The following is a 21,665-nucleotide window of genomic DNA, read 5'->3' on the forward strand; positions in this document are numbered from 1 at the left end:
TTTTAACACACTAAGCAGCTCCAAAACCGCTGCAGTCGCCTTGCAGATACCAAGGTAACATTTAAGCGTAAGCCTGGTAAGACCTCGGCATTACAGATAAGGAAACTGAGGCCTGAAGTGTGGAGGGAGCTTCGGTCTGACGTCAGGTACCCGTTAGAAAAAGTTTGAGAGTAGGCATTTTAAGTGAGTGACTCGACAAGCAAATAGATCAAGCCAGCTCAGGGCTGTTGAAGTTTCTTGGCATAAGAGGTTACTTGAGGGATACCTAAGGGGCTACTTGGGGGTTATGGGGACCCTGGACTTACTATTAGGGGCCTGGAGTGAGATGGGAGTCCCCTGGGGGACGGGGGCTGTTTTCTCCTCTGATAAATGGGGCTCCTGACATCCCAGGTGAACTGATATTTGTTGTTTCTCTCCCTGCTCCAGGAAGAATTCAGTGCCCCAATGACAAAGATTAGTTAGACACATGTCTCTGGGCTCAAAATCTCCCAGCAGGTGCCCGGAGTGAAGGAGGCTGGCCCTGGGCAAATCCCTCCTGTCTAAGAGCCTGCCTTCCTGATCTCACTGCAGTCCACTGGAGCTAGAAGGAAGACACAGAAGTCTCTTATTGGCAGAGTGTTCCGTTTGTAGGAAGCCCAACCTCTGAAAGCAATTAGAACGTAGAGAGCAGCGGCATCCTGAGTTTCAGTGATTAGGACACAACCTGAAGTAGGAGACGGTGAATAGCCTCACACATCCCTTGGCCAAGTCTGAGGCCAGCCTTCCAAACTAGGTACCTGCATCTCCCTCGGGCACTGACCCACCTTGCACAACTAAGACTATCCAGAGGTCAAGGACAGCATCTCCTCCTTGTAATTCCCTCTCCTTGTAATTGTAGTATCAGAAAAAGAATCAGCTTTTGTTCGGAGAGCTGGGGGAAACCGAGGCAAACAAAGAAAGCACTCTCGGTTTTTTTTTCAGCTCCCATTAAGAATCATGGTTCTCTCCCCCCTCATTTCTTGCTATGTAGCCCAGGCTAGCCTTGAATTCCCAATTCTCCTACCTCCGCTTCTAAAGTGCTGGGATTGCAGCTACATGCCAGCAGGTCTGGTTCTGGGTGTTTCAAAGGAGCCACATGGGTGATATTTTTTTCTGTGAAACCTCTCCTTATCTGGCCACCAGTTATGTTTTTGAGTCTGACCAGTCGAACTTCTAACCAAAAACAACTGGAGGGTGTACGGATGTGTGTGTGTGGATTTGGCTTACAGGCCAGTTCATTCCAGAGTGAAGTCAAGGCAGGAACCTGAGACAGAACTGAAGCAGAGACCAGAGAGGAACACCCCTTACTCCTAGCTTTCATTAGCCCAGGCCCTCCTGTCCGGGGATGGCAGCACCCAGGGTGAGCAGGACCTTCTGCATCAGTCAGCAGTCAGAAACCTGCAACACAGATGCACCCACAAGCCTATCAGGAGGAGACAATTCCTCAGCTGGGGTTTCCTCTTCCCAGAAGTGCCGAGTTAACTACCGTGACCCCAGGTTATAACCTTTGATACAGAAAGTAATACAAGAAGCAAGAGCCAACAGAGACATGCAGATGTGATTTCAAAATATAGATTTATTTATTAAAGATTATTTAGTTTCTGCATAAAAATCACCAATTGTTCCTCATTGGGTTTGTTTTTCTTTTCTTTTCTTTTTTAACATACATCAATTCTTTCAGGGTGTGTTTACCCTGATACTTGAAAAAATATAGCTCTTTTAGCTCCAGAAGGACGGGTGGTTAAGGCAGCAGGGCAGTTTCTTGGGTCTCCGCAGCTGGAGGACTCCCAGGTCAGGCAGTTTCTTAGGCTGGAAGAGCCCGACCCTGAAGAAAGTCATTATGCAGAAGAATGCAAACACAGTCACGTATGGTCGCCTGTGTGTGCCGTGTCAGTCGTTGGAAAAGGCTTGCTGGTACATTTCAGGAAAAAAAAAAAAACCAGAAACCTGTCTGACAAGAGACAGAGGGAGAGAAAAAGAGAGAGAACAGGGCTGGTTATGCCAGCCATGCGGCCCTGTGTGGCCCCTGCTGAACTTCCAGTCAGATTTCACTGTCCTTCAAACATCCAAGACACCCTTGGGCCAGATGGACCAGGCTTCTTTCCTGGGTGAGGTGTATGTCTCCCCTGAGCCGGGTTCCTCCTGAGCTAGGGAGGGGAGGAAAAGACAAAACCCTAGGAATTCATCGTTAGCAAGTTAATCGGTTTAAACCACACTGGAAGGCCTGGCTCAGCCTGAGCTGCTGGCAAAGCCTTTGAGTGAGTGGAACGTGTTTATTGCTCTGTTAGGATAGGCCAAGACAACAAAACCAAGAAAACAAAAGACCTCTAACAAGCTAAGGCCGCCCCTGCAGACCCAGGCTGGCCAGCCGAGCTGAGCTGGGGATCCCAGCTTGATTCACAGTGATGGGGTTGCTTGTGCCCATGTGGGGCTGTGTGTCCCGGAGTCTACACCGTGTAGTCCAGCTCTGCATTCATCTTGGTGTACATGTCGTAGATGGCGTCTATGGTGGCCGTGTAGTTGACCAGGAAGAGACGGACCTTCTCCAGGCACTCCTCCTCCGTCACGTTCTGCCCCTTGGAGAGCGCCTTTAGGAAGTCAGACTTGTATGGTGCTGCATACAGGGCAGCCTTGAGGGGCAGGAGGCAAGGAAGGCACTGCGTTAGTGGGGAAGGACCAGGCTCACACACTGGGCAAAGGGCCATCCCTGACCAGTGCTGGGCAAGTCTCTCTGCTCATGTTGTTGGAAGAGGAAAGGGAATGCGTCTCTCCTCAGCTGTGAGGGGCAGCAGGACACCAGCCTGGGGCATGGGCAGGCCTGAGTGCAGACCACAGCATGGCCCTGAGAGATTTACTTAGCTATATCCAATGGTTGCTTATATTAAGATTAGGGAGGTGTAGCTAGGCAAGGTGGCACACGCCTTCAATCCCAGCACACAGGAGGCAGAGCCAGGAGGATCTCTGTGAGTTTGAGACCAGCCTGGTTTACAAAGTGAGTTCTGGTTCAGCCAGGGCTATACAGTGAACACAAAACGGTTGGGGAAGGTTAGGTGACACACTCCACGCTGCACAGAGTACCAGATGCTCAGCCCAACCTCAGGCACACATGTGTCTGTCCTTAAAGGTGACACCTGGCTAAATTTAGGGAAGTCCCTCAATTCTTCAGAGGGCAGAGAACCAGAAATTCACAGACCCTTAGAGCCAGAGGAAAAGGACACAGCCGAGTAAAACACCCAGGCCTGCTATGATCCATCAGGATCCGGGATCCACGGTGAAAGGACTAAATGCTCTGGGCCCCCAGCCTGAGCCATGTGCTGCATAGGGCGCAGACCCCAGGGTAGGGTCAGATTCGCACTCATGCAAGCCGTAAGGCCACTGAGACTCAGAGGCAGGCTCCCAGGCGCTCACTGTTTCTTTTTGACATGGGATCTGACTATGTTGCCCAGGCTGGCTCAGATAACCTGTGCTCTATGAACATTCTGGGAAGAGGTGTAGCCAGCCAGCCAGGCCCACTGCTGAATCTTAGGCCTTTGAGATCATCAGAGGGCGGAGTGTGAAACAGGGCCCACTAGTGGTGCACGTGCAGGCAGCTGGGGCGGTACTCGGACTCAAGTGCTTATAAGGGCTTTTGAAGAAAGACACTTGCAGGAATACTGGGATGCTCAAGATGACCTCTGGCCCCAGACATGCACAGGTAGGAGGCCCAGAGGGGCCCACTATACTTCCTGTCCCATGACCCAGCCTGACTTGGGACCCTTCCTGTCAGAGCCTGGGCTTCCTGGGGAAGGAGGGACAGTCTGAGCACATGATGACAGGCGGGGTAGCCATGGACATCTGGAAGGCCTTTTGCTATCTCTTCCTTAAGCCTTCCAGCCTGACAAACCTGCTGCCCAGGCTGGCTCTAGAGCCCTTTTCAGGATCTGTGGTCAGCAAACTCAACACAGGCGGCAGTAACCGTGGGGCAGCTGCCTCCTTGGGGGCAGGGCCCTTCTTCCCTCCGTGCCTAGTGTGAGAGCCCAGGGTAGCCTGCCATCACCCTGTAGTTCTGGAGCCTGGAGTTGTGTCTCTTCTCGCAGCCATGGACTCACAGGCTGAGGTACCCGCAGGACCACTAGGAACCACAAACAGGGCTAGCCATGGCTGCACAGGGGACTCAGTGCACCAGCCCCACCCTCTGAAGCACAGGTGAGCCCTTCCCGGGGTCAGGAGGGCAGTGGAGGGAACCTGAGTCCTCCAGTCCCGCCCGCGGTGCTCACCTTGAAGATCTTCTGCACCAGCCAGCCATGGTACTTCTTTAGGGCCATCTCATAGGCCTTGTTGGCGTTGACTCGGATGAGGTTGGGGTGGTTCTCATCCCGCTCCCCATCGCAGATGCTCTGCAGGAACACCTGGATGAAGCGCAGGCCCCTGCGGTCAAGGGGGACAGACATTTAGGACCATGGTCCACTGCACTTGGTGTACGGGGAGTACCCTCCTTAGGCAACCTAGGCCCCCAAGAATGGGATGACCCAGCTCCACTCGGGTCTGTGGCAGCGTGCCTCTAAGCAGAGCCTTTTCTGGGTCCTCGCAGCCTCTCATGGCTTAAAGGATGAAGCCAGAGTGGCCCCTGGAGGGGATACGTCAGGCATCCTGCTTGTCCATTCACCTCTGCAGGACCTTTCTGAATCTGTCCACTGAGCTGCCTGACTGTAATGACCCCTGCCTGGGCTTCACGGGACACAGCAGGAAACCTGAATTGGAAACAGGACCACTGCCAGCCCTGTGGTGCAGCTAAGACAACGGGAAAGGAGCCCAGAGGCTCCTGTGTAGAAGGCTTGGGCGTGGCTGTGGGAGGCGGGGCCTAGCTGAAGAAAGTCCCTAGTGACTTCCGGCTTCATGTCAGCCATGAAGTGAGTGACTTCTTCTACACGAGTCTGTTACTAAGACGTCTTGCCTCGCAGTGAAGCTGACCAAGGGAGGGCTGAGCCCTCAGAGACTCTGGGCTAACAGGACCACTTCCTCTCCATCTGGAACATTCCGCCAGGGCGACGAAAGTGCCAAGCACACAGGGCCTGTGTCCTACACCCTTCAAATACATGGGGCCAAACCGGGCGCCATCAGCCACTCTACAGGCATGTGCCCTTTCAGCCTCACCCCAGCCTCCTGCCTTCTCTGCCCATCACAATCTGACTAGAACCCAAACAAATGTCTCTGCTCCCTTCCTGCAGGGGGCTGGCGGCGGCCATGGGAGTGCTTCTGGAGCAGAAGAGCTGCACCCCGGCTTGTCTTAGCTAGAGGCTTCTCCACGTGACAAAGGCTGCTCACACTCCAGAGCCAACACCACCTTCCTGCTCACCCACAGCCCGCATGTCACTCAGATACGAAGAGCATCGTCTCCTGCTGCTACTGCTGGGTAAGTGAACTGGGGGTGTCCCTTAGCCCAGGCCTTCAAGGCCACATGACAAAGTCAGGCAGTGTGCGTGGGACAGCTCCTGAGCAACCCTACCCTGATGACCGCCCAGCCTCGCCCTCTGGGAAGCCAACGTCCCCTGGTCCAGTTCACCAGAGACAAGCATGTGTTGGGGGCTCAGATGCTGAGCTGCCCTGTCCTCCTGGGTCCTGGCCCAGAGCCCTGAGATGTCAACACTGGGAAGCGCCGTGGGGCAGGGCAGGGTCCCTGGCTTCTCCATGGCAGTTGGCATCACACAGCTAGAGAATCCTGGACCACTGAAAAGATTCAAAGCAGGGACACGCCAATCTGTGCAAACTCACTAGAACGCCGACAGTATTTCTGTCAAGAGGCTCACAAAAGTCAAGTGTGGTGGCGTACGCCTTTAATCCCAACACTCAGGAGACAGAGGCAGGCTGACCTCTTTAAGGTTGACACCAGCCTGGTCTACAAAGCAAGTTTAAGGACAGCCAGGGCTACACAGAAAAACTCTGCCTCAAAACAAAACAAAAACAAAAACAAAAACAACCCAAAAACAACAACAACAAAAACAAAACAAAAATGAGAGGGGGGAGAAACTGCTAATACACAAATTCACCTGTGTTCAGCATGGCTACCTCTGTGCAGTACCCAGCCTGCACCACTGTGCTCAGACAACCTGAATTGTGACTTGGCCTCCAGATGCCCCTGTGGGTTCCTCCATGAGACAAGGAGATGCCACACCTGACTCACAATCTATGAAACTGTCAGGGGCGTAAGGAACTGAGCAGGGGCCTAAGGCCCTTTCTCTGCCAGCTCTGGGGTTAGCACAAGGAAGTGGCAGCAGGAATCTCACCTCAGGGTCAGCACGCCCCGCCCAATGCAGCCCAGCCACGCCCCCAAGTCCCTCACCTTTTCAGCCACAGCAGCGCCAGGGTGGCCCCCACTTTGGGCCACTCTGCCCCATACATCCCTTTCTCCACCTCCAGGATGTTCTGCAGGGTCTTGAACTTGGCTGGGTCGGTGTCATATACGGCTTTGATTTTCTAGAACAGAGCAGAGAGGTTCCCAGATCACGGCCTGCCCGGCAGACACTGGGCACTGTCCCATCCTATGTGTACAGCATCCCGGGTACTGGCACCGCCCAGGTCCCTGACACTACTCTCAATGCCCAATCCATGGATTAGAACACAGAGGCTCCAGGTAGTGACATAACAAGTCAAAGGTCATGGGTAGTAGTCACGTGCCAAAGGTCACAGGTTCGGGCTCCAGCCCGGCTGGCTGACACGGTCTCAGACAGCAGAGACACAGAGTCCCTCAGTGAAGAGGGACGGACACAGGCAAAAGGGTTCAAAACTCTGTACTCCCGCCTCTGTACTTTTTTGCTGTGTGACTTTAAGTGAGTGACTGACCACTCTGAGCTTCAAGCTCCTCCTCTGTGCATGTGAAGACAGAACAGCAACACCAGGCTCAAAGGTCTCTGGGGATGGAGACCTGAGACCACACAGCGAGACCTGTGCACACTCAGTGTGCATGGAGAAGCCATGCTGATGCCGCCATGGATCTGATTTCTTATTCTTTCCTTGGGGGTGGGTGGGATGTCTCATTAGATAGCCCAGGCTAGCATGGGTCCAGCCTGAGTGCTGGAATTACAGGATTGCCTGCATGATGATGTCTAACCAGAGTTACCCCGCCACCTTTCTCTTTCTGCTGTTGTGTATGTATGTGTGACTGACTTATTAGGATATGGGGATTCACACACGCGCGCGTATGTGTGTGTGTGTGTGTGTGTGTGTGTGTGTGTGTGTACACATGTGAGTGCCCATGGAGGCCAGACGAGGGCACTAGATCCCCAGAACTGGAGTTATGAGCAACAGAGAGCTGGGTGGTATGGGTGCTGGGAACCAAACACCAGGCTTCTGAAAGAGCAGCAAGCATCCTTGACCACTGAGCCATCTTGCCAGCCCTCCATCTTTATATATTAAGCTTCTCTCATTGGCTGTCGGATGACCGTCAGGATCCACCTCTCTCACTTCCCCAGCACCACCTAGCCCTGGTTCTTACACGGGTTTGTCGCCCTAACCCAGGTCTACATTTTCTAGGACTTAAACCATTACCTCATCTCGTTCTCTCTCTCCTTTGTAAATGTCTGAGCACTCTGTCTGCATGTACACCTGCATGCCAGAAGAGGGCGTCAGATCCCTTTATAGATGGCCGTGACCCACCATGTGGTGCTGGGGATTGAACTTAGGACCTTTGGGAGAGCAGCCAGTGTTCTTAACCACTGAGCCACCCCACTAGCCTTGTCAGCCGACCCTGGACTGCATGCTTGCTTGCAATGGGGCCTGAGAGGGCTAGGACTCCACTGCCTCCTGCCCTCTGCCCTGTCCTCGGGCTGGGAACTGGGCAGAGATGGTTTAGATGCCCCATTGGGTACTTACGGTGATGTTACCGCTTATGTCCGCCTTGATGGGCGTGAACACCGGCGACCCAAGGCAATCTGGGAATAGAATGAGAAGAGATTTAGATTCCTAACCAAGGTGGCATTCAGGACACTGCAGGCTGTGGAGGACCTTCACCTGTGTGTTTTGGGAAGAACTATTTATAGGTATTTAGAAGGCTCTGTGGCCACATGAATTCAGGGAGTTCTGGGGTCTGGATGACGGCAGACTGTCGCTCCAGAATTGGTCAGAGCCTTTGAGGGCTGGTGGAGTTGCTTCTCCCCAGCACAGCACCACCCAGGAGAGCGCTCTGCTTTTCGGCAGGGTAGGCTCAGGCATTTGCTCTTCATGAGTTCAGGTTTCCCATCCTGAGCACGGGACAACGGGACCCACCACAGGCGTGTGACGAGTGAACACACACTCTGTTCACCCTGGAGCTCCAGTGTTCCCGTGTGGAGGTGGGAACCTTCTTGGCAGGTCCCAGTGAAATGGGGCTTTGTATAAGAAGTGGTCCCTTCGAGCAGATGACATGTAGACCAGCACATGGCTGTACTGTGCTTGGCACGGGAGGCATGCTCCTGCCTCTCTCCCCGACTTTGATCCTCTTGGCAGGCTATCGCCACAACCAGAATATCGCAGGGCCAAAGCTGCTTGCTGAGGAGAGGTATAGGCCTGCAGAGTCACTCCAGTGTGAGCCTCACCTTTGGGGCCTGTGATCCTCCAACCCTCAGCTTCTCCCTGCTGGGAAGTGGGCTTGCTAAGTGACTCAGGGTCAAGGACACAAAGACACCACAGCAGGTCAGAAGTGGTTCAGGGCCCACAGAAGGGAGATGCCTCTGCCCAGGAGGTAGACCAGGGCCTTGCCTTAAGGACTTCACAAATGGCCCCGAGGAAGAACTTCTGCAGGTAAACTCCAGTGAAGGTGACCAGCACATTTGGCTGGCCATCTGGAATATTCTTGCACTGCAGATGTGAAGAGGTGTGTGGTGGAGCCACCTTTGATGACACATCCCTGACATAATCCTTGGTGGGATTATGGAGGAGGAACCAGGCAGGTGGTAGTGAGGCTGGCCTGACATTCCTCAGCGGGGCGAGTCTCCCTGACCACACGCCTGTTTCCTCCTGTGTCAGCTGCACGTTTAGCAAGGTTGGCACAGAAGTCAGAAATCAGGATTTAAGGTGCGCCAGCCATGCTCGGGGCACACACCTGTATTGCCTACACTTAGGAGGTAGAGGCGAGACCACCAAGGGTTTGAGGCTAGCCTGGGCTACAAAGCAGAACCTCTTGAAAGAAAACAAGACACCATGATGCTTCTGAGCTGGGGGTGAGGCGGAGGCAGAATGCCGGTCTAGCACGCGTGAGGTCCTTGGTGTGACCCTTGCATCAAAAGCATTAAATTAAGGGCCGGAGAGTTGGCTCACTGTGATCCCAGTGTCACGCCTGGTGACCTGACTTCAGTCCCTGGGACACACACGGCAGGAGGGAACCGATCCTCACAAGTTGTTCTTTGACCCCTGACTTGGGTGCCATGGCTCACACACGCATGCTCATACAAATGAACGCAAAAATCAATTTAAAAGAAAAATACTTCGATGTACTTAGCCGGATGCCCAGGGTGGGGTAACTGCTGGCACATGGGCTTCAGGTACTCCACGATGTCTTACTTCTAGAGTCAGGCCCCACGACCCAGATGTCTCTCTGAGTCTCTGTGAGGTGCTCACCCCGTGGTACACCCACATTTCACTTTTTCTTTCTGAGACATCTTGCTGAGTAGCCGCCCACGGTCCTCCTGCCTCCGCCTCCAAATGGTGGGATGGCAGGTGTGCGCCCACATCTAGCCCACTCAAGTCCCTCATGGGGCCTCAGTTGCTGGCCCTTGGAACAGCAGGCTCCTGGTAATATTGAACTGTCTCCATGGGTGAGCGGACTGTAGGAAGCTGGTCTCCCTGATAGGCTCTTGTCCCACAAGCTCCTGGGATCCTACTGTCTCCACCCCTCTCTCTCTACTCGGGTCTAGCCCCAGTTTTGTTTTGCCCACCTGGGTATCAGGCTTCCAAGCTCAGCCTTGTGCCGGATGGCAGGGCAGATGCTTCACCAATGGCTACATTTCCCCTCCCCCGTCTACCCTCTTCAGCATAGATTGGATGGGCCCCAGATGCTAGTTTTAAGCACCCACCCACCCACCCACCTGCTCACCCAAGACGTCAGAGTCTGTGAAGGAACTTGGCCTTCAGTTTCCCTCCCTGTAAAATGAGACTCCTGGGTCCTGTGTGGGGCAGGGCTGCTGTAAGGGAAGCCGTGGGCTGCCGTTCACAACAGGTGTTGAGAGATTATCAAGCACAGCCTTCAAAGGGAGATGCCAGGAAGCCTGACTGATGGCAGAGCGCAGGCGGGCGGCCAGCTGCAGGCTAATGCGGGACTCTGCCCTTCCCTTGCTGGAAACAGTCATGTTATGGTGCTGAGAGCATCCGCCCTGGCGGCAGGAGAAAGGCTTATTGTTCCCCATTCTCCTGACAGCACTCGGTGAGGGTCACAAAGCCGCTGTGGTCAGCTGGCACTGGCCCCACAGCAGCCCTCATTGTGTGTGCCCGATGGCCGCTGCCCAGGCCAGGACACCCATTCTGCTGTGGGGGAGGGGCTCGGCGGGTGGTGAAGCAGGGATGGCAGGCTCCGTGGGGGACTTGAAGGAGAGTGGGTCTGGTGTGGTGATATAGGAGGATCATTCAGGAGTTCCAGACAGCTTGAGCTGGCTTGTGAAACCCTACCCCAAAAGAAGAGATGGCAGTGGCAGGTCTGTGACCCCAGAAGGGTGGGCAGGAAAGGCCGAAGGCGGCATACTGGAAGCCAAGCGGGCCTGTGGCACCTGTGGTTGGTAAGGAAACTTGACTGTTAACTTCAGAGCCAGCTGGCTCTGGGTGTGAGCTGTGACTCTGATATGACTTTGACAAATGACTTAAGAACCCCGAGCGTGAGCCATTCCTACAGCCCAGAGGTGCTTCACCAAGAGAACTCCACGTACAGGAGGCTGGGGGGAGCTCTGCTTCCCGGGGGCTCCCCGAGCCCACTTTAGCTTTCTAGAACGTATCTGTTGGTGTGAACTCAGAACAGTGCTGCAGAGTGTGGCCTTTCTAATAGTTAAACCTGTGCTGGCCCCCGCCCAGGGCAGAGGGTGACCTGTTCCCACAGCGTACCAGCCTAACCGCTCCCCCAGAACGTAGCAAACACCTTTCTTGTTTGACTAGTTCTGCAGTTCTCTCCCAAACTTGTTCTGCCTTCTTTAGCCGTGTCCTCAACCTGCCTGAGGCCTGGAGGGAGAGAGGACGCTGGGATGCTTTTCTAGTTTGTCCTGTAACCCCCAGAAGGAAAGGAGCTGCCTTTAAAAACAGGAAGGCCCACAGTGCCACCGCCTCCTGTCATCATAACCAGCCCCAACAGGCAGGCTGCGTACAGGAAAGCTCTGGGTTTTTTGAACACTGATGAAGGGTTTTTATGCCTAGTAAGGGTTTTTTTTTTTTTTTTTTTTTTTTTTTTTTTTTTTTTTTTTTTTTTCCCTCTCTCAACCCAGAAGACATTAGAAAAGGTCAATAAATCCAGTTATAAAACCCAAGAACTTCTTGTAAATGGCCATCCACCAAGTGGGGTAGAAAGCAGAGAAAATCAACACAGGCCAGCATGTGCATATATAAAGAGCATTTGCAGAACAACAAGAAGAAAAGGGTTTTAGAGTGAGTAATTCACAGATGAAATTAAAAGATGCTTAATCTCAGTGACAAAGGAGAAAAGACAAAATGGAGGTCTTTTGGTTATTTTACGGACACGTCAGCCTCTGGTTTAAGCATTTTGGATAGCGTGTGTTAGAATGTAGTACAGGGGATGGAGACGGTTAGCAGCTAACAGCACTTGCTGCCCTTCCAGAGGATGAGCACAGTTCCTAACACTCCTGTCAGACAGCCCACAGCTGCCTGGAACTGCAGCATCGGGGACCTGGGTCCCTCTGTGGGCATCCCTGAGCACATGGCTTTTTAAAAATGCACATATACATTTAAAAAAACCCTCACAAATGGAACACTAATGTTCCTGCTCTCACAGAGCAAGGCATTTGTAACTTTCTTAATAGGGTCATTTTATATATATATATTTATATAAAAAATATAAAATAAAAATAGTAAAATATATAAAAATATTTTAATATATAATCTATATATATAATTTAATGTATATAAAATATATATAAATAAAAATAAATATAAAATATAAATATATTTTTATTTATGTTATTTATTTATATACTTTTTGTTTATTATATATATACACACACACACACACATATATAAATAAAGGGGTGACCTGGTGATGTCACAGGCTCCCTTAAACCTTTACCACCAGGCACCATGTCTTCCCACTTTGGATATCTTTTTAAAAGCATCTCTGGCCGGGCAGTGGTGGCGCATGCCTTTAATCCCAGCACTTGGGAGGCAGAGGCAGGTGGATTTCTGAGTTCGAGGCCAGCCTGGTCTACAGAGTGAGTTCCAGGACAGCCAAGGCTACACAGAGAAACCCTGTCTCGAAAAACCAAAAAAAAAAAAAAAAAAAAAGCATCTCTGGGTCACCGATGGCTATTTTCTCCTGCTTTGCCTGCAGGGGTCCAGTAGTGACCCAATCAGCCAACTGTCAAAACCACCCCGACTGCAAAAGGAAGTGGGTACCTGGAGAGGAATTCATGTACACGCTCTGGGACAGCTGTGCCTGGACAGGGGCCACCGAAGGTCTCCTGCCTGGGTCTTGGCCCAGATGGCTGACATTACCCAGAGAGCAGAACTGTCCACCAGCCAGCTTGTCACTACATGCCATAAACACTTACTTCCTCCTTTCCTGCCTTCGACATAGTTGAGGAACACAGGACACCGTGTCTAGCAAGACCACTGCGGAGCTACAGTGTGGCTGTCATAGATGGGACTTGTTGAGTATATGCAAGCCCTGGGTTCTATTACAGTGTAGTGTCCAGCACCTGCCTGCGGGAGGCTGAGGCAGGGGAATCGGTTCAAGAGTTCAAGGCTAGCAAGCACCAGCACACCTGGCTTTTTACATGGGTTCTGGGAGTTAAACTCAGGTCTTCCTCTCCAGTCTGGTCTAGTCTGGTCTGGTTGGTCGGTCAGTCTGTCTGTCTGTGTGTGTGTCTCTGTCTGTCTGTCTCTCTGTCTCTCTGTCTCTCTGTCTCTCTCACAAATTCTAGGTAGCCCAGGCTAGCCTTGAACTTACTCTGTAGCTAAAGATGACCCTGAACTCTCTTGCCTCCCAGGTGCTAGAATTACAGGCATGCAGCTTTATCCATCACAACAAGGGAGTTCCCACTGCCCCACTGTGGAGTAAGAAAGTATAAAGTTAGCCACGTCCTGGCCCACCCCCTCACTTCCTCTCAGAAATAATTTTCATTCAAGAACAAAATGTCACCCCGGTTATCGGAGGCCAGTCTGAGCCACATGGCCAGACCCTGTCACAGGTAAATGAGCAGACAGAGGAAGAGACAGGACACTCTCTGCATGTGTTCCATGGGACACACTAGCTCAGCCACCAAACGCTCATTTCTAAGGCGTGGTCACTGTGTGGCAATACACGCTGTGTGGCCTGGGGAGGTTCTGCGGCAAATTCCTTCTTCTCATAGCCAGATCCTAGCATCTGTTAGACACTCCCAGCAGATTAACTTTACAGGTCCTGAGTTACAAGATCAGAATGGGAGGTTCTCAAATTACAGCTGATGGGGATGAATCTTTTATTAATTGGGAGGGGTGTCCAGGCTCAGGTCACAGGTTGATCCTGAAGAATGAGAACACTGGGGACGCCCACGTCCTAAAGCTGGCTCTGCTCTACAAAGGAGAAGAAAACAGAAGGCAGAGGCCAGAGGCAGAGCAGAGGCAGTAGAATCTTTGTGAGTTTGAGGCTATTCCCAGGTCTACAGAGTGAGTTCCAAGCCAGCCAGAGCTATATGGTGAGATCCTTTCAAAAAACCAAACCAAACAAACAAACAAAAAGATCCAAACAAACAACAAGCCAGCCTTGAGTTGGAGGCACAGTTGGGGCAATCGGCTCTGACTTGCTGTGTGACCTGGGAAAAAATAGCTAGGGTCTCTGAGCGGCACTTGCCTTGTTAGTAAGGGAAGGGTAACGTAATGACTCCCATCTCACAGGAGGCTGCGAAGCTTCAGTGAAGGGCTCTGCAGTTCCTGGCACCTCAGTAAAAAGGCTTATTTATGTTTTATTACACAACACAGCATCGTCCTCATCTTTCCCAACAGGCTAGCACTTTCCTCAGAGAGGAAGTGCTTGGAGCACAGGGAAGCCTGGGGAAGCTGCAGGTCCAGGCCGGAGTTTGATGAACCCAGAATGCTTAGCCACATTGTAACAGTAAGGGGGAAGGAGGACAAGCCACTGTAAAAATGTAACAGAACCAGGGAGACTCACTAAACCATTTTTAAGAACAGAAACAATGAAACCTAAGACCAGAGCCTGCTCTTCCATCCCACAAGCTCTAACACGGTCACAGGTCACATGCCACATCCAGCAGCCCAGGAAGCTTCTGCCCAAAAGAGGACTTCCCATAGAACGCAGCTGTTCCTGAAGATACAGGGAGGGCCTCCCTGTCCCGGGGCTGAATCAGCCTCAAGGTTCTCTTTAAGGAACGGAAGGCCATGATTCCCCTGTCTTACCTTCTTCCTTTATAAGGGTTAGAAATCAGTTTCCACCAATACCCACACTTGCCCACAGTCGTCTTAAAGGGGCCAGGCTAGCTGTGATGGGGTCACACATGTGTTTCATAAGCTCCTGAGCCAGAAGACCTTCCATTTCGACATCGCCTAGAAACCAGGAGAGCTACTGGGTGTCAGGTCACAGGATGGCCTGCCTTCTGCCCCTGACAGACTCCCAGCACTATGCCTCACCTCTGCAGACCAGGTGAGGAGGGGCTAATGTCCTTAGGGCCAGACACACACTGGCATTCCCTTCTGTCTCCTGCTCTTACACTAACAGAGGGGCCTCAGAGCCAGATCTCCTGAACAGAAGACCTACAAGCCGTCTCAGGAGGCCATGGCGCACGAGTGGATGGCAGCAGGAGCCAGACCTATTCCACACAGCCCTCGGCTGCACTGGAATGATTCTCAGACTGAAGCAGCCAACAGCTGGCTGTGAGCCCTGGCTGTAAGTCACCATGGCTCAGGAATGCCTTCTCTGTGACAGAACCATCTCCCAGAGGCTGTGCTACATGTACCCTGTCTGTCTGTCTCAGCCACGCAAAGCTGAGGTGACTCTAGGCATCAAGCACCATCTTCTCTTTTTGAGGTCACCTCCAGGGGGACATTGCCCAGATGACAACTGCATCGGGCATGGACTGTATGTTTCTACCCAGGCACCCGAGAGAGCGCAACTCTGAGGGGGCTCAGTAGGATGAAAATGTCCGTTTCCACTCACTTGTCCAGAGCATTCAGGGGACAAGTATGAGAGGAAACTAGTCAGACACAAACCCACTGTCCCCCTCTGTACCCCAAAGGCAGTCATCCTACAGACTGCCAGGTAGGTCAGCAGTCCCGAGGTACTCAGCCAGGAGCGACAGCACTGGGGGGCCCACCACGCCTTGCTCAGTCTCCCTCTAATGCCACGACACCCAGGGCTTTGGAAGATGAACCCCAGGATAATCTCTGTCCCCTGCCATGCTCAGAGTGCAGCTGTAGACATTTTACAAGGACCCATACCAGCCTGCTAGACCAGAGGGAGAGCACAGTCCCCCTTGTCTCTCTTGAAAGTGTCAGCATGCAAAAGCCCCCAACAGACTTGTACTCCTTTTAAACAAAACACAGTGGGGCTGTGGTAGGGTCCTCAGTCCCAGAAAGGGCTGGATACACCAGGGAGCATCTTAGAGATGAGGATGCAGGAGGCACTTCCCTGTGCATCCCAATTAGAGGAAGCAGCGCTCTCCTGCTTGGGGTTCCCCCAAGTCTAATGGTGCCTGCACTCTAACTTGTCCTCCTAAAGAAGCAGGAGAAACAGGAGGGTCCGAAAGGGACACCCAGACCACCTGCTGCGCAGCAAAGTCACCCATCATGCCAGCAAAACTACTGGACCTTTTTGGAGGCCTGACGGGCTGTTTCCACAGGGGGCTTTTCTCCACTGGAGAGGAACTGAGGAGTCCAGACACCTGAATTTCAGTCTGACTAGACAGGCGACTCGCTAGCTGTCTGACCCTGGGAAGCTTTATAACTTCTCCTGCCTCCGTTTCTTTGGCTGCAAGAAGCAGATGTTTCTGTGACTCTAAAGTGCCCCTGCTCCCACTTCCCCCCATGGGAGGAAGCAGTAAATCAAAAGAGACAGAGAACCATTTTCTGGACCCATTTCAGAGACACATAATAAGTGTCAGGTACCTGCAAGGCCAGATTCTAAGGACGCTGATTTTAATTGTGCTAAGAGTCACAACTGAAGAAAACACGTCCCCAGCATCAGAAACTGTTGTTTGAGGCTTCCCTATCCCTGGCTTTTCCTTAGACAATGACTGCAAATAGGTGTCCCCTCATGGAGCAATTTTAATTGATCAAGAGCAGTTGTTCTAAGAGGGGGACACAGAATTGTGATCGATTAATAATGTCTGCCACAAGTACAGGATGGGCAGGGCTTATGTCTTCTGACTTAGTCACAGATTTTAATATGAAAAGAAAGCAGCCAAGCGTGATGTGAATCAATAACTCCAGCACTCTGAAGGCTGAGGCAGGGGTACCACAAGTACCACAAGTTCAAGGCCAGACAGATTGGGCTATAGGGAAAGGTTCCCAAAATACTAAAAAGTAAAGAAAAAGGATGCCAGCCTTGGGCACTGAAGTTACTCTAAGACACAGAATACAATGGGTTCTCCTTATGGAGGAGGAGGAAGAGGAAGAGGAGGAAGAAGAGGAGGGGGAAGAGGAGGAAGAAGAACAGGAAGAGGAGGAGGAGGAAGAAGGACTTTATGGGTGGGGTTATTGCTAAGCCAATTCCTTAAGGACATGTGGACTCCAGCCAGACCCAAGGAAGGAAGTGTGTAGTGGGTGATCGAGGTGCAAAGTGAGAAGAGCTGACACGGGGACACTCTAGGGACAGTGGCTCGGGAGGCTGTGGGCCTGTGAGTCATTCAGAATGTTAGCAGCAAAGATTTCAGGAGAGAGCAGGGAGCCAGTGAGGTTTCTGCTGCAGAGGGACATCAGCCTCCTGGAGCCTAGAGCGGCTGTATAACTGACCTAAAAGACAGAGAGCAGGAGTCACAGGTCAGACTTGTAACTGATCAGTCGCTAAGCTCCAATTACTGGGTCAGGGGGGAGAAAGAAGATGGGGAAAGGACCAGCCTCTGAGCGCATGTGGTAGATCTGCACAGTGGGAGAACTCAGGCTGGAGAGACAGGAGCAGCACGTAGGTCTCAAAGGGATGCTATAACCCTGATGAGCAGGCTGACCTGAGGAGGAGGCTGACGTGAGGCTCACACCCAAAGGAATAGAAGAATCAATGTGAACCAAGCCCAGTCACCAGTCCCAGGACACACCCTGAGGAACTAAGGAAGGTGGTTGTCCTGACAGGACCAAAGCAAGTTCACGTCTAAAACTGAGAAATACCCAAAGAACTATTTGGAGAAATACACCTAGAGACGCTGCCAGTAGTACTGCCTACCGCAGTGATAAGTAGGAAGCAGTGTGCCTAGCCCAAAGGAGGGGAGTGCTACATCATGGTCACCACGTTCAAGCAGTAGACCCCAAGCCACCCTGGATATGACCAGGGACACAGGAGACAGGCTCAGTGTGTAGTTAGATAGAAACAGACAGAGAAAGACAGAGTCTACAAAGAAATGATTCCCAAGCGACAGCAGAGGACTGCTTTTTAAAAATCCTACTTCAAAAGGCTGTGAGATGTTGTCTTCGAGTTTTACTGCTGTGAGCAGACACCGTGACCCAGGCAACTCTTACAAAGGACAACAGTTAATTGAGGTTAGGTTACTGGTTCTGAGGTTCAGTCCATTATCATCAAGGCACAAAGCATGGCAGCGTCCAGGCAGGTATGGTGCTTGGAGGAGCTGAGAGTTCTACATCTTCATCTGAAGGCCACTAGAAGACTGGTTTCCAGACATCTAGGATGAGGGTCTTAAAGCCCACACCCACAGTAACACACCTAATAGTGCCACTGTCTGGGCCAAGCATATTTAAACCACCACAGATGCCAAGAGTGTAGCTCACATCTGTGATCCCAACAGTTTGGAAGCTGAGGCTGGAGAATTGTGTTTGAAACCAGTCTGGGCTGCACAGTGAGTTCCAAGCCAGAGTAAAATCTTACCTCAGAAAAAAACAAAACAAAACAAAACAAGAAAGCAAAGAAACAAACAACAACAACAAAAACCCGACAGGTTCCTGAAACCAAGTACTGTGGTACATGCCTATAAACCTGCAACTCAGAAACTGTGGCCAACCCATGCTACATAGTAAATTTGAGGCCAGCCTGAGCTACAAAACCCTGGCTTCAAAACAGATACTATCTGTGAAAGAATGAAGTGCACTAATTGATCTGTATCAGATCCTTGGTAAGTCATAAGTACTCAGTACATGTCAGCCATTATTTGGGTTCGCTGTGATTTGAGAACCTGTCCCCACAATGCCTTGGACTCCTGTGGCCATCACTGCAGACCAGCTGTAATTCAGGGCCACACACACTGTGCCCAGCTCATCCAAGTGACTGGGGACAGACACCCCAAAGATCTAGACCAAGTCCCCACCTTAGAACTGACAGTGGGTCTCTCCAAGGCCAGGGCAAGAGAACCCTCCTGGAACCTGGGTCCACCGGAGAAAGTTCCACCCAGGAAGAGCGCATTCAAAATGTTTTCTTTTATAGGAGTGCCAAGAATGACCATCTTTGGTGAACAGTAAATGGCTTCGGGGGTGACCTGTGCCAGTTAACCCTTCATAGGCCAACTGCACTGAAGCATCTGTCTAAATGGTGCTTCTGTCCACAGCTGTGACACTCCACAGCCCAGGATGGCAGCAGAGACAAGGGTCCTTTGAGATCAGAAACAGGGAGTGAGGGCGACTCGTCTGCCTCGGCTTCAGCTGCCTCCTTCCATCTCTTCCCAAACCAGCCGGACACTCGGGCACTAGGGGTGCCCCAAGTGCTGCCATGTCACATTGGTGAGGGCAGGGAAGTCATGCCACCACCGCTGTGCAGTCACTGACAGGGTTTCAGCATTCTTTACGGCTGTCTTGTGTATTAAGGGGTGTCGGAGTCTATGAGTACCCAGAGAGTGTCCTGTGGCGTTCAGCTCCACCCCTTCAACGACAAAGAACAAAACCATCTCCACACACCAGCAGATACCCCACCTAGAAAACAAAACTGCCCTCACTTGAGACCCATTGGTTCTAGCAGATTATAAACCCAGGACAGGCTGGCTCAGACTAGCAACTGCTCAGAAAGCCAAGGGGGAAACAAACACAGAAAACATAATGTTGTTGTTGGGGCTGGGAGGTGACTTAATAGGTCACTGTGAAGCCCCATGACCTGAGTTTGGGTCCCAAAACCCATGGTAGAAGGAGAGAACTGACTTCTGAAAAAGGCCTTCCAGCCCCCAGCATGCAAACACTCACAAATAAATATGTTTAAAAAAAAAAAAAAAAAAAAAAAAAAAAAAAAAAAACAGTGCCGGGAAGTGGTGGCACACCCCTTTAATCCCAGCGCTTGGGAGGCAGAGGCAGGCGGATTTCTGAGTTCGAGGCCAGCCTGGTCTACAGAGTGAGTTCCAGGACAGCCAGGGCTACTACACAGAGAAACCCTGTCTCGAAAAACCAAAAAAACAAAAACAAAAAAACCAAAAAGAAAAAAAAAACAAAAACAAAAACACCCTCAAAAACCCATAATGCTGTCATAAAAAAACAACAACAACAAAAAAACAAAACAAAACAAAACAAAAAAAACAACGCTAATGCCAGCAGCTCCCTCCAGAGATGCAATCTGATCTCCAGCCGAGCTACAGGTGAAAAGCAGGTCTTCTGCATGCCACAGGCTGACAGAGCACCCACTGGGTAGTGCGTTGGAGCATGTGGGGCTCAACAGTCGCTGAGGAAGCCTGAGACCTGCTCTCAGGTCGCTACTCCAGGTTGGCACTTTCAGGGTTAATGGCAATTAGACATCTGTGGAAAGGGCCCAAAACTAGATTCAAGAATTTCACATAAGCGCTTTCCCACAGCTAACACCTGCCGTTCACAGATATCATTTAGTCCCTCAAACCAGCCATTTCACAGATGGGGACTCCAAGGCACAAGAGGAAAACCGATGTCCAGATCTACATGGCCACGCATGCCCTGTCCCCACCAGGGGCTGAGCAAGCAGCTGAGTGGGTGCCAGACCTCCTCAGGCTAAGGTAGCCTCAAGGCTCTGTCTAAGCGTGGGTTTCAACTGGACTCTGCACCGGGGGCTGGTGTCTTCCTGCAAAGTCACCAGGTGAGCTGGCAGGGTAGGGCGCTGGGAGCGTCCCCACAGAGGACAAAGCAAGGCTCAGGTAGCAGCACCCTTTGTGGACTGCAAGGCAAAGGGCAGGGCAGGCGGCATTGGCTTTCCTTCCACTTTACAACAAGGTCTGGGCTGGAGGACGGGCGGGGAGAGCGCGCGTCAGATACTGGCTTGGGGACTCATTCCAGCGCTCCTAGGAGCTTCAACTTGACTTTTGGAAGAAGGGACTTTTTCCTTTCTGAAAGTGAGGGAGGGAGTCGAGCTAGGCACCCTGCAGCTGACATCATCCCCATAATCCTGCCCCACTTCTCCTGACCCCTTTCCCAGATGGGGGAAAACCTTTTCATGACTTCCTCTAAAAAGGGCCCTTGAGTTTGGCAGCTCCATCTTCGAGTCTTTGGTGGTGGGGGGCTTTCTTTGATCTGGGATGAGAAGAGGCCAGGGTTGGGAATGCTTATCGTTCTGACGGGGGTGTGGGGTGGGAGGGGGGAGTTGAGAACCATTCTGAAGGGGGAGAAAAATGAAGCCGGGGATGAAGGCGTTCGGTGGAGCCGGAGGGTTGGTGCAGCCTGTCCACCGTGCAATAGCAAGCGGTGTTTGGGTGCAATGAGCGAGAGGGAGTTAAGGGCTGGGGTGCATCTGGGGGAGGAGGTGGAGGTGGAGGAAGAGGGATCTGGGTAGGTGAGGAGGGCTGGATGCGCCCGGGACTCACCGAAGAAGGGCGGCAGGTGGGCCACCGCTTCCAGGAAGGGCCCGGTCTCGATCTGCCGGTCTGCGGGCAGCGGCTTGAGCAAGTGCTCGGCCAGCAGCGCCATTTCGGGGTCGAGGCCCTTGGTGATGCCCCAGCCCGCGCCGAGGGCGTCCGCGCCCGGGCTGTCGCCGCCCGCCGCCTCCCGGGACGCCAGCGTCGCCACTTCCGCCCGCGCCTCGCAGCGAGCGCCGAGCGCCGCCCGCAGGCCGGGGCCATGGAGCACTCGGCCACGCCCCTCCGAGGCTCTACCAATAGGCGCCCACCGCCGCGCCCTCTCGACCAATAAGAGCCCGCTGCCTCTGCAGTCGCCGCACCATTGGTCTGGAGGCGGGGCTTAGAGGAAGCGCGGGCGTCGGGCACCTGGCGAGCCGCGCCCAGGTTGGGGACCGTGCACCGCCTGTCAGTCACTGGCTACCTCAGCTGCCAACATGGGGTCCGCGATGGGGTCACCCTGGCCCCGACCTGCTTATAGTTCAAACCCTGGAGGGGCCTTGTTTCCCAATCCGGGGTCCTCCAAAGGTGTCAGGTTCGCGCCCCACAGCCTGCACCCGG

At 52.4% G+C, this 21,665-nt stretch overlaps 1 protein-coding gene across 1 annotated transcript; it reads right to left on the reverse strand.

Moving 5' to 3' along the window:
* Positions 1 to 1,576: 1,576 nt before the first annotated feature.
* On the reverse strand, positions 1,577 to 21,298 carry Gltp (glycolipid transfer protein). The gene is made up of 5 exons (XM_076922483.1): positions 21,075 to 21,298; positions 7,867 to 7,925; positions 6,338 to 6,471; positions 4,275 to 4,425; positions 1,577 to 2,648 (listed from the first exon to the last, which is right to left on the reverse strand). The coding sequence occupies exons 1-5, from the start codon at positions 21,175 to 21,177 to the stop codon at positions 2,466 to 2,468; spliced, it is 630 nt and encodes a 209-aa protein (XP_076778598.1). The 5' UTR covers positions 21,178 to 21,298; the 3' UTR covers positions 1,577 to 2,465.
* Between the last annotated feature and the right edge of the window lie 367 nt (positions 21,299 to 21,665).

The sequence above is a fragment of the Arvicanthis niloticus genome, chromosome 24 (genome assembly GCF_011762505.2).
Source record: "Arvicanthis niloticus isolate mArvNil1 chromosome 24, mArvNil1.pat.X, whole genome shotgun sequence".
NCBI lineage: Eukaryota > Metazoa > Chordata > Mammalia > Rodentia > Muridae > Arvicanthis > Arvicanthis niloticus.

Bases quoted from the DNA above. Each gene is read 5' to 3' on its own strand.
- Gltp (XM_076922483.1), bottom strand. From the start codon at position 21,177: ATGGCGCTGCTGGCCGAGCACTTGCTCAAGCCGCTGCCCGCAGACCGG. The intron at 7,926-21,074 runs GTGAGTCCCGGG...TTCTATTCCCAG, and splicing joins CCACCTGCCGCCCTTCTTCG to ATTGCCTTGGGTCGCCGGTG. The intron at 2,649-4,274 runs GTGAGCACCGCG...CTGCCCCTCAAG, and splicing joins TGGTGCAGAAGATCTTCAAG to GCTGCCCTGTATGCAGCACC.